The 15,014-nt window shown below is 38.3% G+C and overlaps 2 protein-coding genes across 2 annotated transcripts; both read right to left on the reverse strand.

Annotated features, from left to right (window-relative positions):
* Positions 1-587: 587 nt before the first annotated feature.
* Positions 588-2,777, reverse strand: LOC116175197 (sodium-coupled monocarboxylate transporter 2-like). Its single transcript, XM_031493333.1, has 8 exons — positions 2,494-2,777; positions 2,172-2,449; positions 1,905-2,127; positions 1,717-1,857; positions 1,452-1,670; positions 1,138-1,408; positions 936-1,090; positions 588-886 (listed from the first exon to the last, which is right to left on the reverse strand). The coding sequence occupies exons 1-8, from the start codon at positions 2,685-2,687 to the stop codon at positions 661-663; spliced, it is 1,707 nt and encodes a 568-aa protein (XP_031349193.1). The 5' UTR covers positions 2,688-2,777; the 3' UTR covers positions 588-660.
* Positions 2,778-8,002: 5,225 nt separating this feature from the next.
* Positions 8,003-9,340, reverse strand: LOC116174925 (15-hydroxyprostaglandin dehydrogenase [NAD(+)]-like). Its single transcript, XM_031492960.1, has 5 exons — positions 9,106-9,340; positions 8,934-9,060; positions 8,774-8,880; positions 8,391-8,725; positions 8,003-8,339 (listed from the first exon to the last, which is right to left on the reverse strand). The coding sequence occupies exons 1-5, from the start codon at positions 9,199-9,201 to the stop codon at positions 8,195-8,197; spliced, it is 810 nt and encodes a 269-aa protein (XP_031348820.1). The 5' UTR covers positions 9,202-9,340; the 3' UTR covers positions 8,003-8,194.
* Positions 9,341-15,014: the final 5,674 nt, after the last annotated feature.

Consider the following 15,014-nt stretch of genomic DNA (forward strand, 5'->3'; position numbering starts at 1 on the left):
TGCATACTCCACATACTTCCACGGCTGCATCTTTAATACTATCCTTAAAAACACGCCACATCTGCTCCGTATTATCATTTATTGTGCTTATTATCTTTGTTGTAATATTTCTTTCTACAGTTTGCGCATATATCCTTGCAATATCTTTTATTCGCCAATTTGTATGCTCTTTATACTTTTGAACTGTATGCATCTTTTTTCTTCTTCTATCGTTCTTTGTTCTCCTACTACAACTTTTGCTACCAGTAAATAGTGATCACTGCTGATTTCGGGTCTCCGTCTCACTCTGACGTCCTTTACTGATTTTCTATTTGCCTTCTGCACTAATACGTAGTCTATTATCGATTTCTCGTTTCGGCTATGTTCTACTCTTGTATATTTATGTATCTCTTTATGCTCGTAGAACGTGTTTGTTACAATACGGTTGTTTCTTTGCCAAAAATCAATTAGCCTTCTTCCGTTATTATTCCTTACATATTCTCTGTGATTTCCGATAATAACTTTTCTTCCTACTTTACCATTAAAGTCGCCTAGTTACAGCGTAGCTTTAACCATATAAAACGAATGCACGTATAATAATGCCAAACTTGTGATCTAGCAAGTTTATTAACATCGTTACTATAAACAACGCATTTTATTTAAACACCTAATGTGTCTCGGTCATAATTTGGTCGTATCCAAGCGAATCTCACTGTCCTTTTCTTTTGGGAGTAAAAATTGTACCGAAGGGCTTAACAGTTCGGGACGAACTGGTGGATTGTTCTTTCTAGTTAACCAACTCACAACCAATCCAACCACGATCACTACGAGAAAACCGAGGAAGGTGTAATACCAGAACGAAATTCGGTAGAACGCGTTGGGCTCTTCCTCCAGTACTCCATGCGCCCTGAAATGAGGTGTAATGATTTGGTGTTCAATTGGCAAACTATACGTACCCTTGGGTTACGTTTGTATTAATTTCACCAGTACATCCTTCTACAGAAAGAGGCTTGGGATAGTCTTTGATTAAACCTTGATATTTGTACCACTGGTTGCTAAGGACTAACCAAGAGTTGAAGACCAAGCCGGCCACTCCGCCACAAAGTGCACCCTAGAGCCCGTACATAGCATCAGTTTCCTCCAATTTTGAATCCTTACCTTAGAATTAGCAAATGGAAAGATCATTCCCAAGGTAAACAATCCCAGAAGTGAACCTGACGTAATTCCACTGAACGTCACGGTTAGTTGTAAAATTCCGCCCATTTTTTCCACAACGAAAACTAGTAAAATGCATATGATACCACCTACCACAACTATCAACTTCAAAATCTTGCTCTTGGTCTTTTCGGTTATCGTATCCGGCACACAGAGTGACACGAAGTCTGAGTAGAAAGTGGCAGCTAGTGTATTTAAGGTCGTCGAAAGCGAGCTAAGAACAACGGATAATTAATGATCAAGACTGTTGCACTCACCTGAGTGCGCCACTAAAAATTCCGGCAATAAACAAACCTGGAAGTCCTGGAATTTTACCTCCAACATCGATAACGTAGTAGGGCACCATTTGGTCAGTGTGCGTCACTTTGCCCGAGCCAATTGGGTCGCATTCTGAGTATTTGGCATACATCATAACACCAATGAACGTAGTAAACGCCTTTATTAGCATCGTCCCAACGCAGAAAATGTAAATCACCCTAAAGTTAGTGGTACAACTAAGCTTGCAACCAGAATTCCAGTTACCTCTCCGCCTGTTTTTTGGTCGGAACCGCCATCACTCTTTGCATTGTGCTTTGATTGATGGATATGTCGACCATCCAAGAAACGGTGCACCCAAGCACAAACGCCCAAAAGCTGTCGCGCTTGGTGGGATCTAACCGAAAGCTTCCTTTCAGCTTTAGCTTTAGGTTTAATTTCATTCAACTACTCACTCAAATATGTCCAACCGCTCTCCTTTGGCAGCCACCTCGACTACATTTCGAACACCTCCCGATGTGGATAAACCCATACCAAAAACGACCAAAAGGCACACGAATATTGAGGTCGTTTGCAGGGTATCTGTCCAAAGGACGGCTTTAAGTCCGCCAATGGTCGTGTAAAAGATACAGACGATGCAAAGGGTTGGGGCGATTACGTGCAAATGTAATCCGGTGGCTAAAATGAGAGATGAGTCCTCTTAGTAAGGCGAAAAGATAGACCTTGAGAGAAGGCAAGCGCCGGCACGTAGATCAGTATTGGATTCAGCAGCAAGACTTGTAGTGTAAACAGTATGGAGGCCAGTGTCCTAATCTTTCGATCGAAGCGCATCTCCAGGTACTGATAGGTGCTGACCAGTTGCAAGTCCAGGAAAACGGGCATGTAGACGTAAACGCACGCAATCGACGTTATAACCATAGAGATTAGTGACCAGATGTAATTGGCGCCGTACTTATAGATATCAGCAGGTGCACCCATAATGGTTATGCCGGAAATATTGCTGGACAGATCGGTTAATGGGATTCCTGAGTGAATGTGGCTTACCTCGATATTAACGACATAGCGACAGGCAATACTCTCATGGTTTGTCCAGCTAAAAGGTATTCCTTTGCCGAATTCTGTTTCGGACCGCAGCAACCGAAGTAGATTCCGATAAGTGCACTTAAACTTAGCATCCCAAAGAAGAATATGTAATCGAGCCATGAAAATGTAAACTGTACAGCCTCTTCGTCCAACATTTTGCGAACACCTAGAAGACCATACGTCTGTGAAGCGGCGCTCAAGACGGAACGTTACTTAATATTGCACCAAGGTAGGTTATTGCGTTCGACGAATGGGTGCACGTTAGATTAAATCTGAAATGAGGATGTACTAATTTAATTCAATTTACTTACTTCATTTGCTTATTTTGAACTGCATAATTTGTAAACTTGTTACTTTAGTGATGAATTAAGTCTATTTATAATTTGAGGAAAACTTTTTATTGGACCAGTCAATCTTACCAATATGACGCATTTTATTACTCCAAATGCATGTTCCTCAAGCGATTTGCATAGCCATTAGCCGATTAGTTGTCCAAGGTCTGAGGCACGTTTCCGATCGAAACTCTTCGCATTTTTTAAATCAGTTTGATTCATTTTCCAATTAGTCTGGAGCAATAAGCGATTTTGTTTACTCTACCTTTTGAGGGGTCTTGCATTGCAATCATATTATTTTTTACTGTTTTGAGTCAGTTTCACATGGATGCTTTTCCAAAAAAATTTGCTGTGGCTAGCACAGATACCACCCGCACACCTGCGCATGCTCGATTCTGCCCTTTTATGCCCAAAAATATGTGTACCAAATTTGGTTTCAATCGGTTCAGCCGTTTAGCCGGAAATGAGAGAGTGGCACACTGGCTTGAAATTGTTCAATTCAAATTGCTATTTTTACGACCGTTCAACATCAAAACTAATAATTTACGGAAATTATGTCTTAACGACAAGCAACTTTTTATTTTACATAAGTTAAATAGCAGTACCTCGTATAAGATATGTCCTCTTGTAGATAATGATGTTGATACAAAAATGCTAAGGGCGGTTATCCCTTACTAATGCAATTCTTCGTACAATAAGAACGTGATGCTAACTGTAAACTGCAATTTCCCGTCGGATTTTCGAACATCATCGAACCTCCAATGTTTATCGATCGCAAGCAAGCAAAAGTGTTATTCCTGTTAAAGTTTGTTATTAACTGATTAAAGGAGAAACATTTCACTGAGTGCCAAATTGTACTAAATTTTTAGTGATGTTTATGTAAATGCGAAAGGCCTTTTTATTACCTTTTTATGGTTACTAATTCCACAAACAAAATTCAATCCCCTTTTGTTCACCAACAACGTTAAGTAACTTAATGCGGAATTTTTCTCTACTAGTTCGCTGTAACGGAAACGAAATATCTTGGCGCCAGTAATTTGTTTTAATTTACGCTACTGAGACGTGAGTATTTCACGATAATCTTTATTTTTTTTTTTAATTTAAAAATTTTATTTAAACGAAATATTTAAAATTGTGTAACAAAGAAGAAAACAATAATTAACTATAACAAAAAAATTTCGCCGAACTGTTTTTCAGTTGGGAGAGTGCCCAGGATACATGCACTATTTCCACGTTGGATGGCCAAGGATATCCTTTAAAATAAAAATTGCTTAGCGCGTTTGTCGCCGGATTCCGCAATTAAACTTTTGCCTATTTTATTCAGAAAATCTCGTGATTCCTTGCACCATGGTCCAAGTGTCTCGAAGGCAAGTCCCATAAATATATAATCTTTCTTTAAATCTCGATATTTGTTGTGTTTTTTTGAGCATGCCTCTTCTGCTGCAGCTCCGGCCCTTATTGAAGTACTTTTAATGTTTGTTTGGGATAAAGTGTCCACACATGTACAGTCCCATGCAAGGGATTGGCCTTTAGCATTTATTGATTTTGTACGATTGCACAATAATTTTTTCTCGTGATGAAATTATCTCGATTTTTGGTATTTGTCTATTTCACTATTTATTTTATGTTGTTTATTCCACTTTAAATTTGTGAACTCTGAATGAATGCTGTCTAGTAGTTAAGTGAGCCATTTTTCTTTAAAATCCACTCGGATTCGTCATAAGTCATAACCCCCGAAATGCACTCTACTTGAGCGGATTTTTTTAAAACCGACGCTCTGAATTTGGTGCGTCATGGTCCTATGTCAGCTATCTTTGGAATAGAAACCCTCCTGAGATCAGATTACCTCTTGTATCTCCGACTCACTGGAGCCTACAAATTCCGGAACCCATTATGAACACAATACTCTATAAAATTTACATACGAAGAATAATAATATGATTTCTAATTTTGAACTGGAACAAAGAACCTGAGAGTGAATATTTCGGTATCGGAGTTTTTAGAGATTAACATTCTGGCGATGGTGGTTCTGTACATCCTTATTTTTCAATCGAAGTTTGCAGATGATTCCAGGATCCTTCGGCGATGTGTGAAATACTCAAGAACTGATTTCGCTGCTTAGATGAAGGAAGCTAAAGTATTAGAGATCAATCGTTGGGTGTCAAAATTCAATGGACTTCGAAATATACTTTGTGCGGGTGTTAAATGAACTTGTTTAAACTCAAGGGCGATTTTTTGCTTTATTAAAAAGCTTTCCTGTCTGCAACTAGAGCACTTTAGTTCTCCATTCTTGTGTGGGACAGCTTGCCTCATAGGCGACTTTGATGACCATGCGAAGGTTTGATTCCATAGCCAAAAACCCTGCGGGATCCGATGTCAAAACGAATATATCAATGGTCAGTTAGTGATGGCTCTTCCGACACATGCCATTTTTGTACTGAGCGACAGGCAGTCACAGTTCCAAACGTTATGTTAATTATCTCCCTTCGTCGATAATTGACGGAGGCTGGCTCATTGTCCTCATAAGGGAGGTATGCGGATCCAAGCACAACTACCCTCCCGCTCCCAGCCCTTTCCACTGTCAGCACAGAATGATAGTAATTTAACGCTATTCCTAGCTAAAATGCACGATCTGGGATTAATTTCGGTTGGCTCAGTAATGAGCAGCGCTTCTTTCTGTCCCAGACCTCGTAGGTCCAAGGTTCTTGTACCAGGACTACATCAATATGATGTTTGCTATGTACAGAGGGTGGCAGATGTCGCCCTACTATATTGCAGATTAATTTGTACTACTTTTGCCATTAATGAAATAGTAACCAGGCTGAAGAGCGGTGGTTGGCACAGTCGATTGTGGTTCCCCTGACGGCCCCCTTGTTACCTCCTCGCCCTCCACCTTCGTCTTGGTGAGTCCCAGTGAGTTTGGTCCATACGAGCAATCAGATTGTGTCCCTTAAGCTCCTCCTTCCTGTCTACCACACGCCATTTGCCGGTTGTAACTCCAGCGTTTTGGAATTCAATCCTTTCAGGCAGTTTTTCGCTTCCCTTCGAGCCTTCACGGACAAAAGTCGTTCTGAAAGCCCGCTAAAGGTTCTGGTATCCTTTGAGGTCCCAGTTTTTGCCTTTTTCAAGCTACTTCTCTTGGAAGCGCTACCATCAAACCGGTGTCGCTTTTGCGTCCCAGTGCGTATCCTGGTGACTTAGAACTCCCAGGTTGCCCTACTTCAGCGGACATGAAGTCAGGTTGCGTAGAGCCCCCTAATCTCTTTTAGCTTCCGGCCCGCATCCCCGGAGAGATTTTAGGCTCTCCAGTAGCAAGTGCTCCAGGAGTAGTTGCTTGTTTTTGTTTTTCCTGGTCCACATAAGTCCCCCAAGTAAGGGAGAAAGAAACCTTCACACGCACGGTGCCCCCTGCACACGTGTAAAACGACTTAATACAACGGGGTGGCGCCCGATGTTCCGAGGTTGGGGCCGGTACCATGCTAATCTTCAATTCATCCACGCATCCTCTCGATCCGGACGTCTGACCCTTGGGATGTACGTTATTTGCTGCAATTATCTCCTCTTGCTCCAGGCGGCTAAGCCACGATCCATCCTGAGCCCACCAGGTTACTGTATGGTATGTTGACAAGTTTGACAAACATGATCACATGGCGGCGCCGTTTAACACTGTGCAAGCCCTTGGCCACGACAGCCTGGGGTGGTAGCTGATCCGCGGTTCTGTCTTTGGTTGCTACGTCACTGTTTCATAAGCGACGATCAGCCTTAACCATAGCATTACCCTTTGCGTCATTTACGCTCATTCGCTACCTGAGGACGCCCCTTTCTGCGTCTTTTAATTTCTGTATAGCATTGTTTTCATAATGGGTTCTGAGTGTTGTGATACTAGTTGTCGTAGTAGCTAGAGCCAAAATGGGTATCTTAATTGGCCTTATCTTCCCCAAACCACCGGAAAAGCGCGAGGGAATTCGCTAGTGCGAAAAATGCTGAATCGACATATTTGAGTAGTACGTGGGTGCCTTAGCTTTCTTTAATTGGTAGTTCAAAACGGAGCAATCGAATCAACGATTAAAGATGTGCTATTTTATAAAAAAAGAGCCATTTTTTAGGCGTTCATTACGAGTAATTTAATTTCGAGATTAAGGGTGAGAATAGTACAGTAGCCATGAACTGCAGCATAATTCAGTTTTGAACTAGGGGAGCCTTGAACACACTGATAAAAATACAGTTTCTTTTCCTGAAAGTGTACACTGTACATTCCGGTGATCGGGATAAAATTTCGTTTATATGTCAAGGGTGGGTGAAGCGTTTGATGAATTTCATAATCGAATTTGGAATTTTATCATGCGGGGAAAAAGTTTAACTTTTTAAAAACCAATTATAAACTATTCACTATTAATCAAGTGTATAAAGTGACGAAGTTTTGCTGGCTATATTGCAGACGATAAAAAAACCACCAGCAGCGATTCAGTACCCAAAAAATTTACATTGCATTGCTATGGTAATTCAAATTCCATTCAATTTTGTATGCGACGGAAACTAACAGACTTTAGGACACATGAGTTTTAATTGTTCAATTTTCAATTTCTATCGGTACAAATTTAATTGATTTTTTTGGATCCGTTTAATAATCCAAATATAAGATAAAAAAAATTTTCTCTGATTAAAAATAGTAATTAGAATATTGCTTGGCAGCTAAGTATTATATCAATTTTTGTAACATTGATGATCCTTTTTTTGGTCAATCGCCAATTGCCAGAATTAATTATTTTTTATTTTTGTGTAGAATTAAATACCTTCTTCGGAATAACCACTTTGATTGGTGATCTCGATATCGATTCATGATTTTGCTAAAACAGTAAGTATAGTGCCCTATCGCAGTTGGGCAATTAGTTAAAAAACCCACTGAGAGGATCCAATGATATTTATCGGCAAATGCTAAAGCCAGCATATCCATTTCGATTGAAGGGACTCTTCGAGTACAATGAATAATTCTAAAGTTGCTACAATTGATGAAATCTTTTTGTACTAACCTACCCTTAAACCACTACATATACAACAACACCATTGGCAAGGGATTGAAACAAACGTCAACAGAACCCTGCGTCTTCCGTAAAAAATTTTCCTCCATCACACCCCACTTGTAGGTCCGCTGAATAGATGGCCATAATTTTTATTCAAAAACGTGTTCCAATTCATATCAGATGAATTACAAACAAGCAAAAACATAACAAATAACATTACAAAATAGGAAGATATAAGTTGCTATAATCAGATGCGGTTATGTTTATTATCAATTTGCTAAAATATTTTGAAACTTTCAGTTAGTGTTATCAAAGGTTTTGTTTCTTCTTCTTGCGCAGAAGTCGATTCGGGAACTCAACTTCGTAAGGTGATTCTTCACCTTCAACTACCCATACGGAACCAGGTTCGCTTTGTTGAATAATGCTAATGACGGATTTTGCTAAGAAAGTCGGTCTGAAAACGTGCACTATATAACAGTAGGTAGATAAAGAAAGTGAAACTTACGATTGAACGGGAATAGAATCGTACTCTTTATGCATAATTTTGCTATAAGCAGTGCCCAACAAGCTGTCGTGATTAACAACGTCGCTTAACGACGCCAGTGTAAAACCTGGACAAACTGTCACGACTTTAATGTTGTTCCTTTCGTAGTGTAACTTCGAACCATAAGCCTGCCCTAGTCCCACAATGCCAAACTTTGATGCGGTGTAAATTGGTGCAGTGGCAAATGCATCCAATCCGCCAATAGATGAAATGTTGATAATTGCACCTTCCGCGCCACTCTTGTATGTTGCAATATAGTGGTCAAAAGCTAGAAGAGTCCCATTTACTGTCCCGTTCTGCAAATTGGTCTTTCATTTCAAATTTGCTAGTTTAGGCAAACTTACCAAGTTGACCTGGATCTCTTTTTCCCAATTCGCATCGTTGAGAATGCCAGCGTTGTTAATGACAATATCAATATTTTCAAAGACTTGTATTGTAGATTTGAAAGCTTCTGCATGGTGAAACTGAGCGGTAGCTAAATACTAACGATCTTTGTCAACTCACCTTCAAGCTGGTACTTATCCGACACGTCGACATTCACAAATATCGCCTTCTCGTCCCCATATTCGTTTTTAATCTCCTCAATTGCTCGCTCTCCAAATACGTCGTTCGTGTCCGCAATTGTAACACCCTAAATTGACCCGATAAAGCAGAGTTAACGATGCGATATCCGTACCTTAATGCCATTTCGCAGCAGTTCCTTCACGTACAAAAATCCAAGCCCTGAAGCTCCGCCTGTTACAAGAGCAACCTTCCCATAAACATCAAACATTGCACTTGACTACTGTATCCAACTTAACTACAACCGAATTAAGCGCAATTAAGATAATGGCTTAATAAAATTCCTTCTTATTTGTATCACGACATGCGTTCAGTGTAGCACTGTGTGGTGCAGACGTATTGATTGAACCTAAGGTCATATTGATATTGTTGTCGAGCCCGATCAAAATATCGTGGTTGCTCATATTAACATAAATTGTCTTTAATCATTATAATTAAAGTGTGATAAATTTAGAAATTGAATAAGTTGCCACTTTTTTTCTTATCGACGACGAAGTTTTTGACGAGATAGGTCAAAGTGGTGATGATACTTATCAGGATCCGGTACTATACAAGGGACGTTTTTAATAGTTTTGCTAGGATCGTACGTCAATGGGCTATGTTTAACTTTACCGCAATTAAAGTAAGAGAAAAACAATATGATTAAGTGGTACTTATTAGTTTTGAACTGTGAGGATGCGAAAAATGAGAATGAAGATTGATTGTTTCATCAAGACGTTATCTGTGAAATTAACTAGTGCTTGGTTTCCTTAAAACCTTTCAACGAAACTAAACGCTACTTGGGAACATCCTTAAAACACGGTACAACATAACCAAATGCTAAAACTGTGCCTTGTAGGAGGGGATTTTGATGCGCAAATAATTGGAATATTATGATGATAAAATAATTTCTTGCCCCTATTTCTGCCATTTCAGGCACGACACCTTTCATTAAAAATCATTTTTTTAATTTCACTGTAGGAATATCAGAACAAGAAGTTAGTCGATCATTTACATGTGGACTACAGTAAACTAGTATGGGGGTGTAACTTTTGTTGTACGTCAAAAATTGTTGTTTCTTTAATCGATTATGCTTAACTGATCCACAAACAACCATTCAATTGCTATTTAAAAATAAAATCCCTTCTCACTTTGATAGTCCAGTAACTATATACATCAGACCATGCGTCAAATCCGGTAGTTCTGGTTTTTTGTGGGATTGCTTATGTTGTTAACCCAATGTATAATTCAAGTTTTCGACCTCGAGCGGCGAACGCAACATTGTCAAATATACTAAAAACCGAGGAATTTTCGTTTTCTTTTCAGATTTTGACGATTTTAACCCTGAAGGACCAGTTTTTCGCCAATAACGGTTCAATAAGTTTTCAAAGCAGACCAAATTTGCTATAATTTAAGCCCACATCCGTTTGTATAGGTGTAATAGATTCCGAGATAATGCTTTTCAAAGATTGTCAAATTTTTCTTATAGAATGTGGCCCGTAGAATCCATAATTTCAAACAGTTTCAAGATTGGGCTACTAGTTCAAAAGTTACAGCCCTTTAAATTTTCTTTCGAAATTGGTTTCTAGTCCATAACTTTTGATTGAGAAGTCTGAATAAATGGCAGTTCAAAATGTACGGAGTCTTGCAAGATCTGTAGAGCAATTGTAGTTTAAAGGCCTGGTTTTTGAATAGATTGATTAAGGCTGGACAGTACACCCGTTCCGTTGCCCGAAAATACTTGATTTCGTTCCACGATATCTTAATTCTGAGTGAAGATGAAGAAGGGGTCGAATATTCCTGTGAAAGGTGAATGCTTTAGCTAGACAATAACGCCGGGGTTTACTAAAATGCTTTAAAATAAGCTCTTTTTTAAGGGCAACGTCGAGGGCTGTTAGGGTGTCATATTTTGGAAAAGAAAAAAGGAAATAAATTTTCCTGGCGTTATTGCCTAGATATTAAGTTTACGAACGTATCTTAATTTTAGAAATTGTTCCAACTTCATTTATAGATAAGTTATCTTGGAAAAACAACTTAAAAGTTTTCCTCAAAAGCGCGAAAAGATAGCTTCCGCCGCGTGGCTGGTTTTATACAGATAGAAAATGGACTAAGTTTATGTTTTTACCATCGAACACAAATTAATATTATAAATAACCAAATTTGGGGATTGACAATAGGCAACTTTACATACTCCGTTCTGTATGTACTGTCCAGCCTTAAATACAATAAGTACTAGTGCGCCATCTCCATGGCAATCGATACACTTTCTATCAATTATAGTTTTAGAAGTCTAGTTGAGATGTCGCCACGTACGCAACTTCTTTTAAAATTTCATTTGAATTTATGCGATTAATAGCAACGTCGCACTTATAATTCCTTAAATGGCAGTTCAAAATTTACGAAGTCTTGCAAGATCCTGTAGAGCAATTGTTGTTTAAAGGCCCGGTTTTTGAATAGATTGATTAAATACAATAAGTACTAGTGCGCCATCTCCTTGGCAATCGATACACTTTTTATCAATTATAGTTTTATTAGTCTAGTTGAGATGTCGCCACGTACGCAACTTCTTTTAAAATTTCATTTGAATTTATGCGATTAATAGCAACGTCGCACTTATTATTCCTTAAATGCAGTGCCGTTTTTAAGTTTTTCGGGGCCCTGGGCCATTCGTTCGTGGAGGCCCTTCTTACCCTCAATAAAAACGGCAGATTGGGGAGATTCAAGCAAATCCCTAATTTGAATATGGGCACTCGATATTTGTGTAGCCTGGTTTGTAGGCAACACATCATGCTCAATGAACAGAAAACATTTTTTTGCAATTCGTAACTTCTTATGCATAGGAGTTTATTTAAAGCCCTTGGAAGAACAATTTCAATAACAGGTACATTAAACTGAACCGTTTTACAACAACTTTCACACGAAGATCGCACAAACAACACATTTTTTCGTGATTGCAAACTGCGTAACACTTTTGCCTTATTTCGCTGCCAATTTCACTACTGTTTCTATAACCCTAGTTCTATCAAATAAATTCTAGGCTCAATTCTTTAAAGAATAGCTTCGCACCATCGCCAGCTGCTGCAATCATGTAATCGTTCCGATTTTAACCTTAAGAAGTTTGAATTGCATTAGAATGGGTTTTCAGCGAGTTCTCCACGGTGTTCTCCTGTTTTGGTTACAAAGCATTTCCCTCTTCAATTTGCGTTGTCTGAATTCAATGCTAACGTTTCTCATCCATCGAGAACTACATGTCTTCGATTGCACGCCCCAGAGCGAACAGTATCATATTCCGCAAAGGTTGAGTCTGCCGCTTTCCTGTCACTCCCAGTAGCCAGTTCCCTAATTTAAACCTGTAAGCGAGAAAGGAATGATAACAAACTTTAATTTTTGACAATAAAATAAACAAAACATTAATTATGCATTTGAGGTTAAAACTTCATATATCTATGGTTTTTAAAAACAGCGCTGACATCTAACGTTAGTTTTATAAAGTACATTACAAACATAGATATATAAATACATAGATACAGCCATACCCCAACATAGTTCAAAAGGACGTACCATCTATTACCATCACTTTCGGCACATTAATTACGTATAGCGCTATCCTTTATAGAGGTACCCTGAGCATGGAAGACAAGATTCGCATTATTTATTATAACTGTCAATCAAATTGTTAGCACAAATCACACAGAAAATTATCAGATTTGAAACTTTACAACATAAATAAACCGCCTTTTTATTTATTTAAATCGCATAGCAGCAAAGAAATGTTACATTTAAAATGGAAGATGTTACTTATAAAGCTGGCAAATGAAGAATTTGAAAAAATTACAGCTGACAACTGGAAGAAAGTGTGTGAACATGTGGAAAGTGATTAATTTAAAAGAGAAGTTATATTTGGTTGATGTTGCTGAACTTTATAATACCTAAGTGTTAATAATGACAGTGATGATTCAAATTTGTCAATTTCATCTGACGATGATTCGGATTGTGAGCTTTTACAAACGTAATGAATGTTCACTAAATGAGTATTATCACCAATTGGATATCATTGTTAAGGTGTTGTATTTATTTTAAATAAATGTACACGTGTAGCTTACTTACTACAATTAGCACTATAATTTCAAAAAGAAACCCCACCGAATGGACATATGCCGAAAGGTAGGCAAGACGCGTAGCGACCAAAATTTGATATTGCACGCACACACAGTCTAAAAACTCGTTTTCCTAAGAATATTGGACGGATCCTTCTTTGTGATCATGATATAAACGCACTGCATCAACATCATATAGGCCAAAATAATAATTGGAAACGAATTCACTTCCTGTCGCAACAATTTCCTTTACCATTACGCCTAAAACCATGCAATTAAAATTAAAATGTTGAACATAATCTTTACTTACTTACGGTTTTTTTGATATTCTGCAAGCCAGCAATGAATTCAATGCAGCACATCATGCCAAACAGGGTAAACATTATCCCAAATTTGAATGGCGTAGTTCGATGTAATAAAACTATTTCAGGAATAACAATTATGGACGCGTCTATCATTATGGCAAGCACTAATGTTATTCGTATTCAATTGATAACGCAATAATTACATAATATTTAGTGAAAAAACCGCCCATCATGTTTAGGGCGAATATTTTTAGTTAGATTGGATTTCGCGCTATCGTGAAATGGGTCAACTGTCACATGACTTATGGGACGCGCTAAGTTTGTTTCAAGCGTCCGATTCGCGTACGACATAGTGGTTAATGCAATAAAAAGAGATAGAACATGTTTCATCTTGGTTAGAAAGTAATGGAGAGATGTACAAATTTCTTTGATATGTTTTTTAAAAACCGAGGTACGTTTGTTAAGGATGGCTGTATCTAGGTATTTATATATCTATGATTACAAATATAGTGTGGCGACATCTTTGAGGTGTAAGTTTCAACTAAAATAATGGTGGTAATAAAGTGTCCTGCATTTAGCGTTAAAATGTTAGTCCCCAATAATAAAGATAGATGTCAGCACAATGTATTCTGCTTAGATTATTTTAATATTAACCAAAAACTCAGGCAAGGCTATAAACATTTTGGGATTTATGCCTTTCGCTGTCAAAGGAGTAAACCACGAAACTCGAAAATTAAACATTTGGCTCCTGTATTATAGCCTATTCCTTTGCGTCATAGCGTTTTTGGAAATGCCAAAGGACAGGGCGGGTAAACGGATGCCCGTCCGTATGGTATACCTAGATTTTTGACGATTTTAATAAAGTATCTGTTCGCAATACACGATTTAAATCGCCATAAGAGTACGCTGCAATAAATAAGAATTTTAAATCGGTGATCATTTTAAAGACTTGAGAGTTAAGTTTCATGTGAGTTAGGTTAGATACAAGATTTGTAAAAATTTAAAACGCCCAAACTAATCTGACCTAACCTAACTACGACTCTAACCCAACCTTCAATCAACTTCCTTGAACATTATCATGATACCAGATTTTTGACCTAACCTAACTAGCACACTAACCTAACCTCACTAAAATTTTATTTTAACCTTCGGTCTCCTCGCACATTATATTCTCCTGATACCAGATTTCTGAGCTAACCTAACTAGCACGCTAACCTAACCTCACAAAAATTTTATTTTAACCTTCGATCTCCTCGCATATTATATTCTCCTGATACCAGATTTTTGACCTAACCTAACTAGCACACTAACCTAACCTCACTAAAATTATATTTTAACCTTCGATCTCCTCGCACATTATATTCTCCTGATACCAGATTTCTGAGCTAACCTAACTAGCACGCTAACCTAACCTCACTAAAATTTTATTTTAAACTTCGATCTCCTCGCACATTATATTCTCCTGATACCAGATTTCTGAGCTAACCTAACTAGCACGCTAACCTAACCTCACTTAAATTTTATTTTAACCTTCGATCTCCTCGCACAATATATTCTCCTGATACCAGATTTCTGAGCTAACCTAACTAGCACGCTAACCTAACCTCACTTAAATTTTATTTTAACCTTCGATCTCCTCGCAC

This window comes from Photinus pyralis, unplaced genomic scaffold (assembly GCF_008802855.1).
Source record: "Photinus pyralis isolate 1611_PpyrPB1 unplaced genomic scaffold, Ppyr1.3 Ppyr1.4_LG6, whole genome shotgun sequence".
NCBI classification, from domain to species: domain Eukaryota; kingdom Metazoa; phylum Arthropoda; class Insecta; order Coleoptera; family Lampyridae; genus Photinus; species Photinus pyralis.

Coding starts and splice junctions, on each gene's coding strand:
- LOC116175197 (XM_031493333.1), bottom strand. CDS start 2,687: ATGTTGGACGAAGAGGCTGTACAGTTTACATTTTCATGGCTCGATTAC. Junction 1,671..1,716: donor ACCAAAAAACAGGCGGAGAG/GTAACTGGAATT, acceptor CACTAACTTTAG/GGTGATTTACATTTTCTGCG. Junction 1,091..1,137: donor TTCCATTTGCTAATTCTAAG/GTAAGGATTCAA, acceptor TACGGGCTCTAG/GGTGCACTTTGTGGCGGAGT.
- LOC116174925 (XM_031492960.1), bottom strand. CDS start 9,201: ATGTTTGATGTTTATGGGAAGGTTGCTCTTGTAACAGGCGGAGCTTCA. Junction 9,061..9,105: donor TGCTGCGAAATGGCATTAAG/GTACGGATATCG, acceptor GGGTCAATTTAG/GGTGTTACAATTGCGGACAC. Junction 8,340..8,390: donor GATTCTATTCCCGTTCAATC/GTAAGTTTCACT, acceptor GCACGTTTTCAG/ACCGACTTTCTTAGCAAAAT.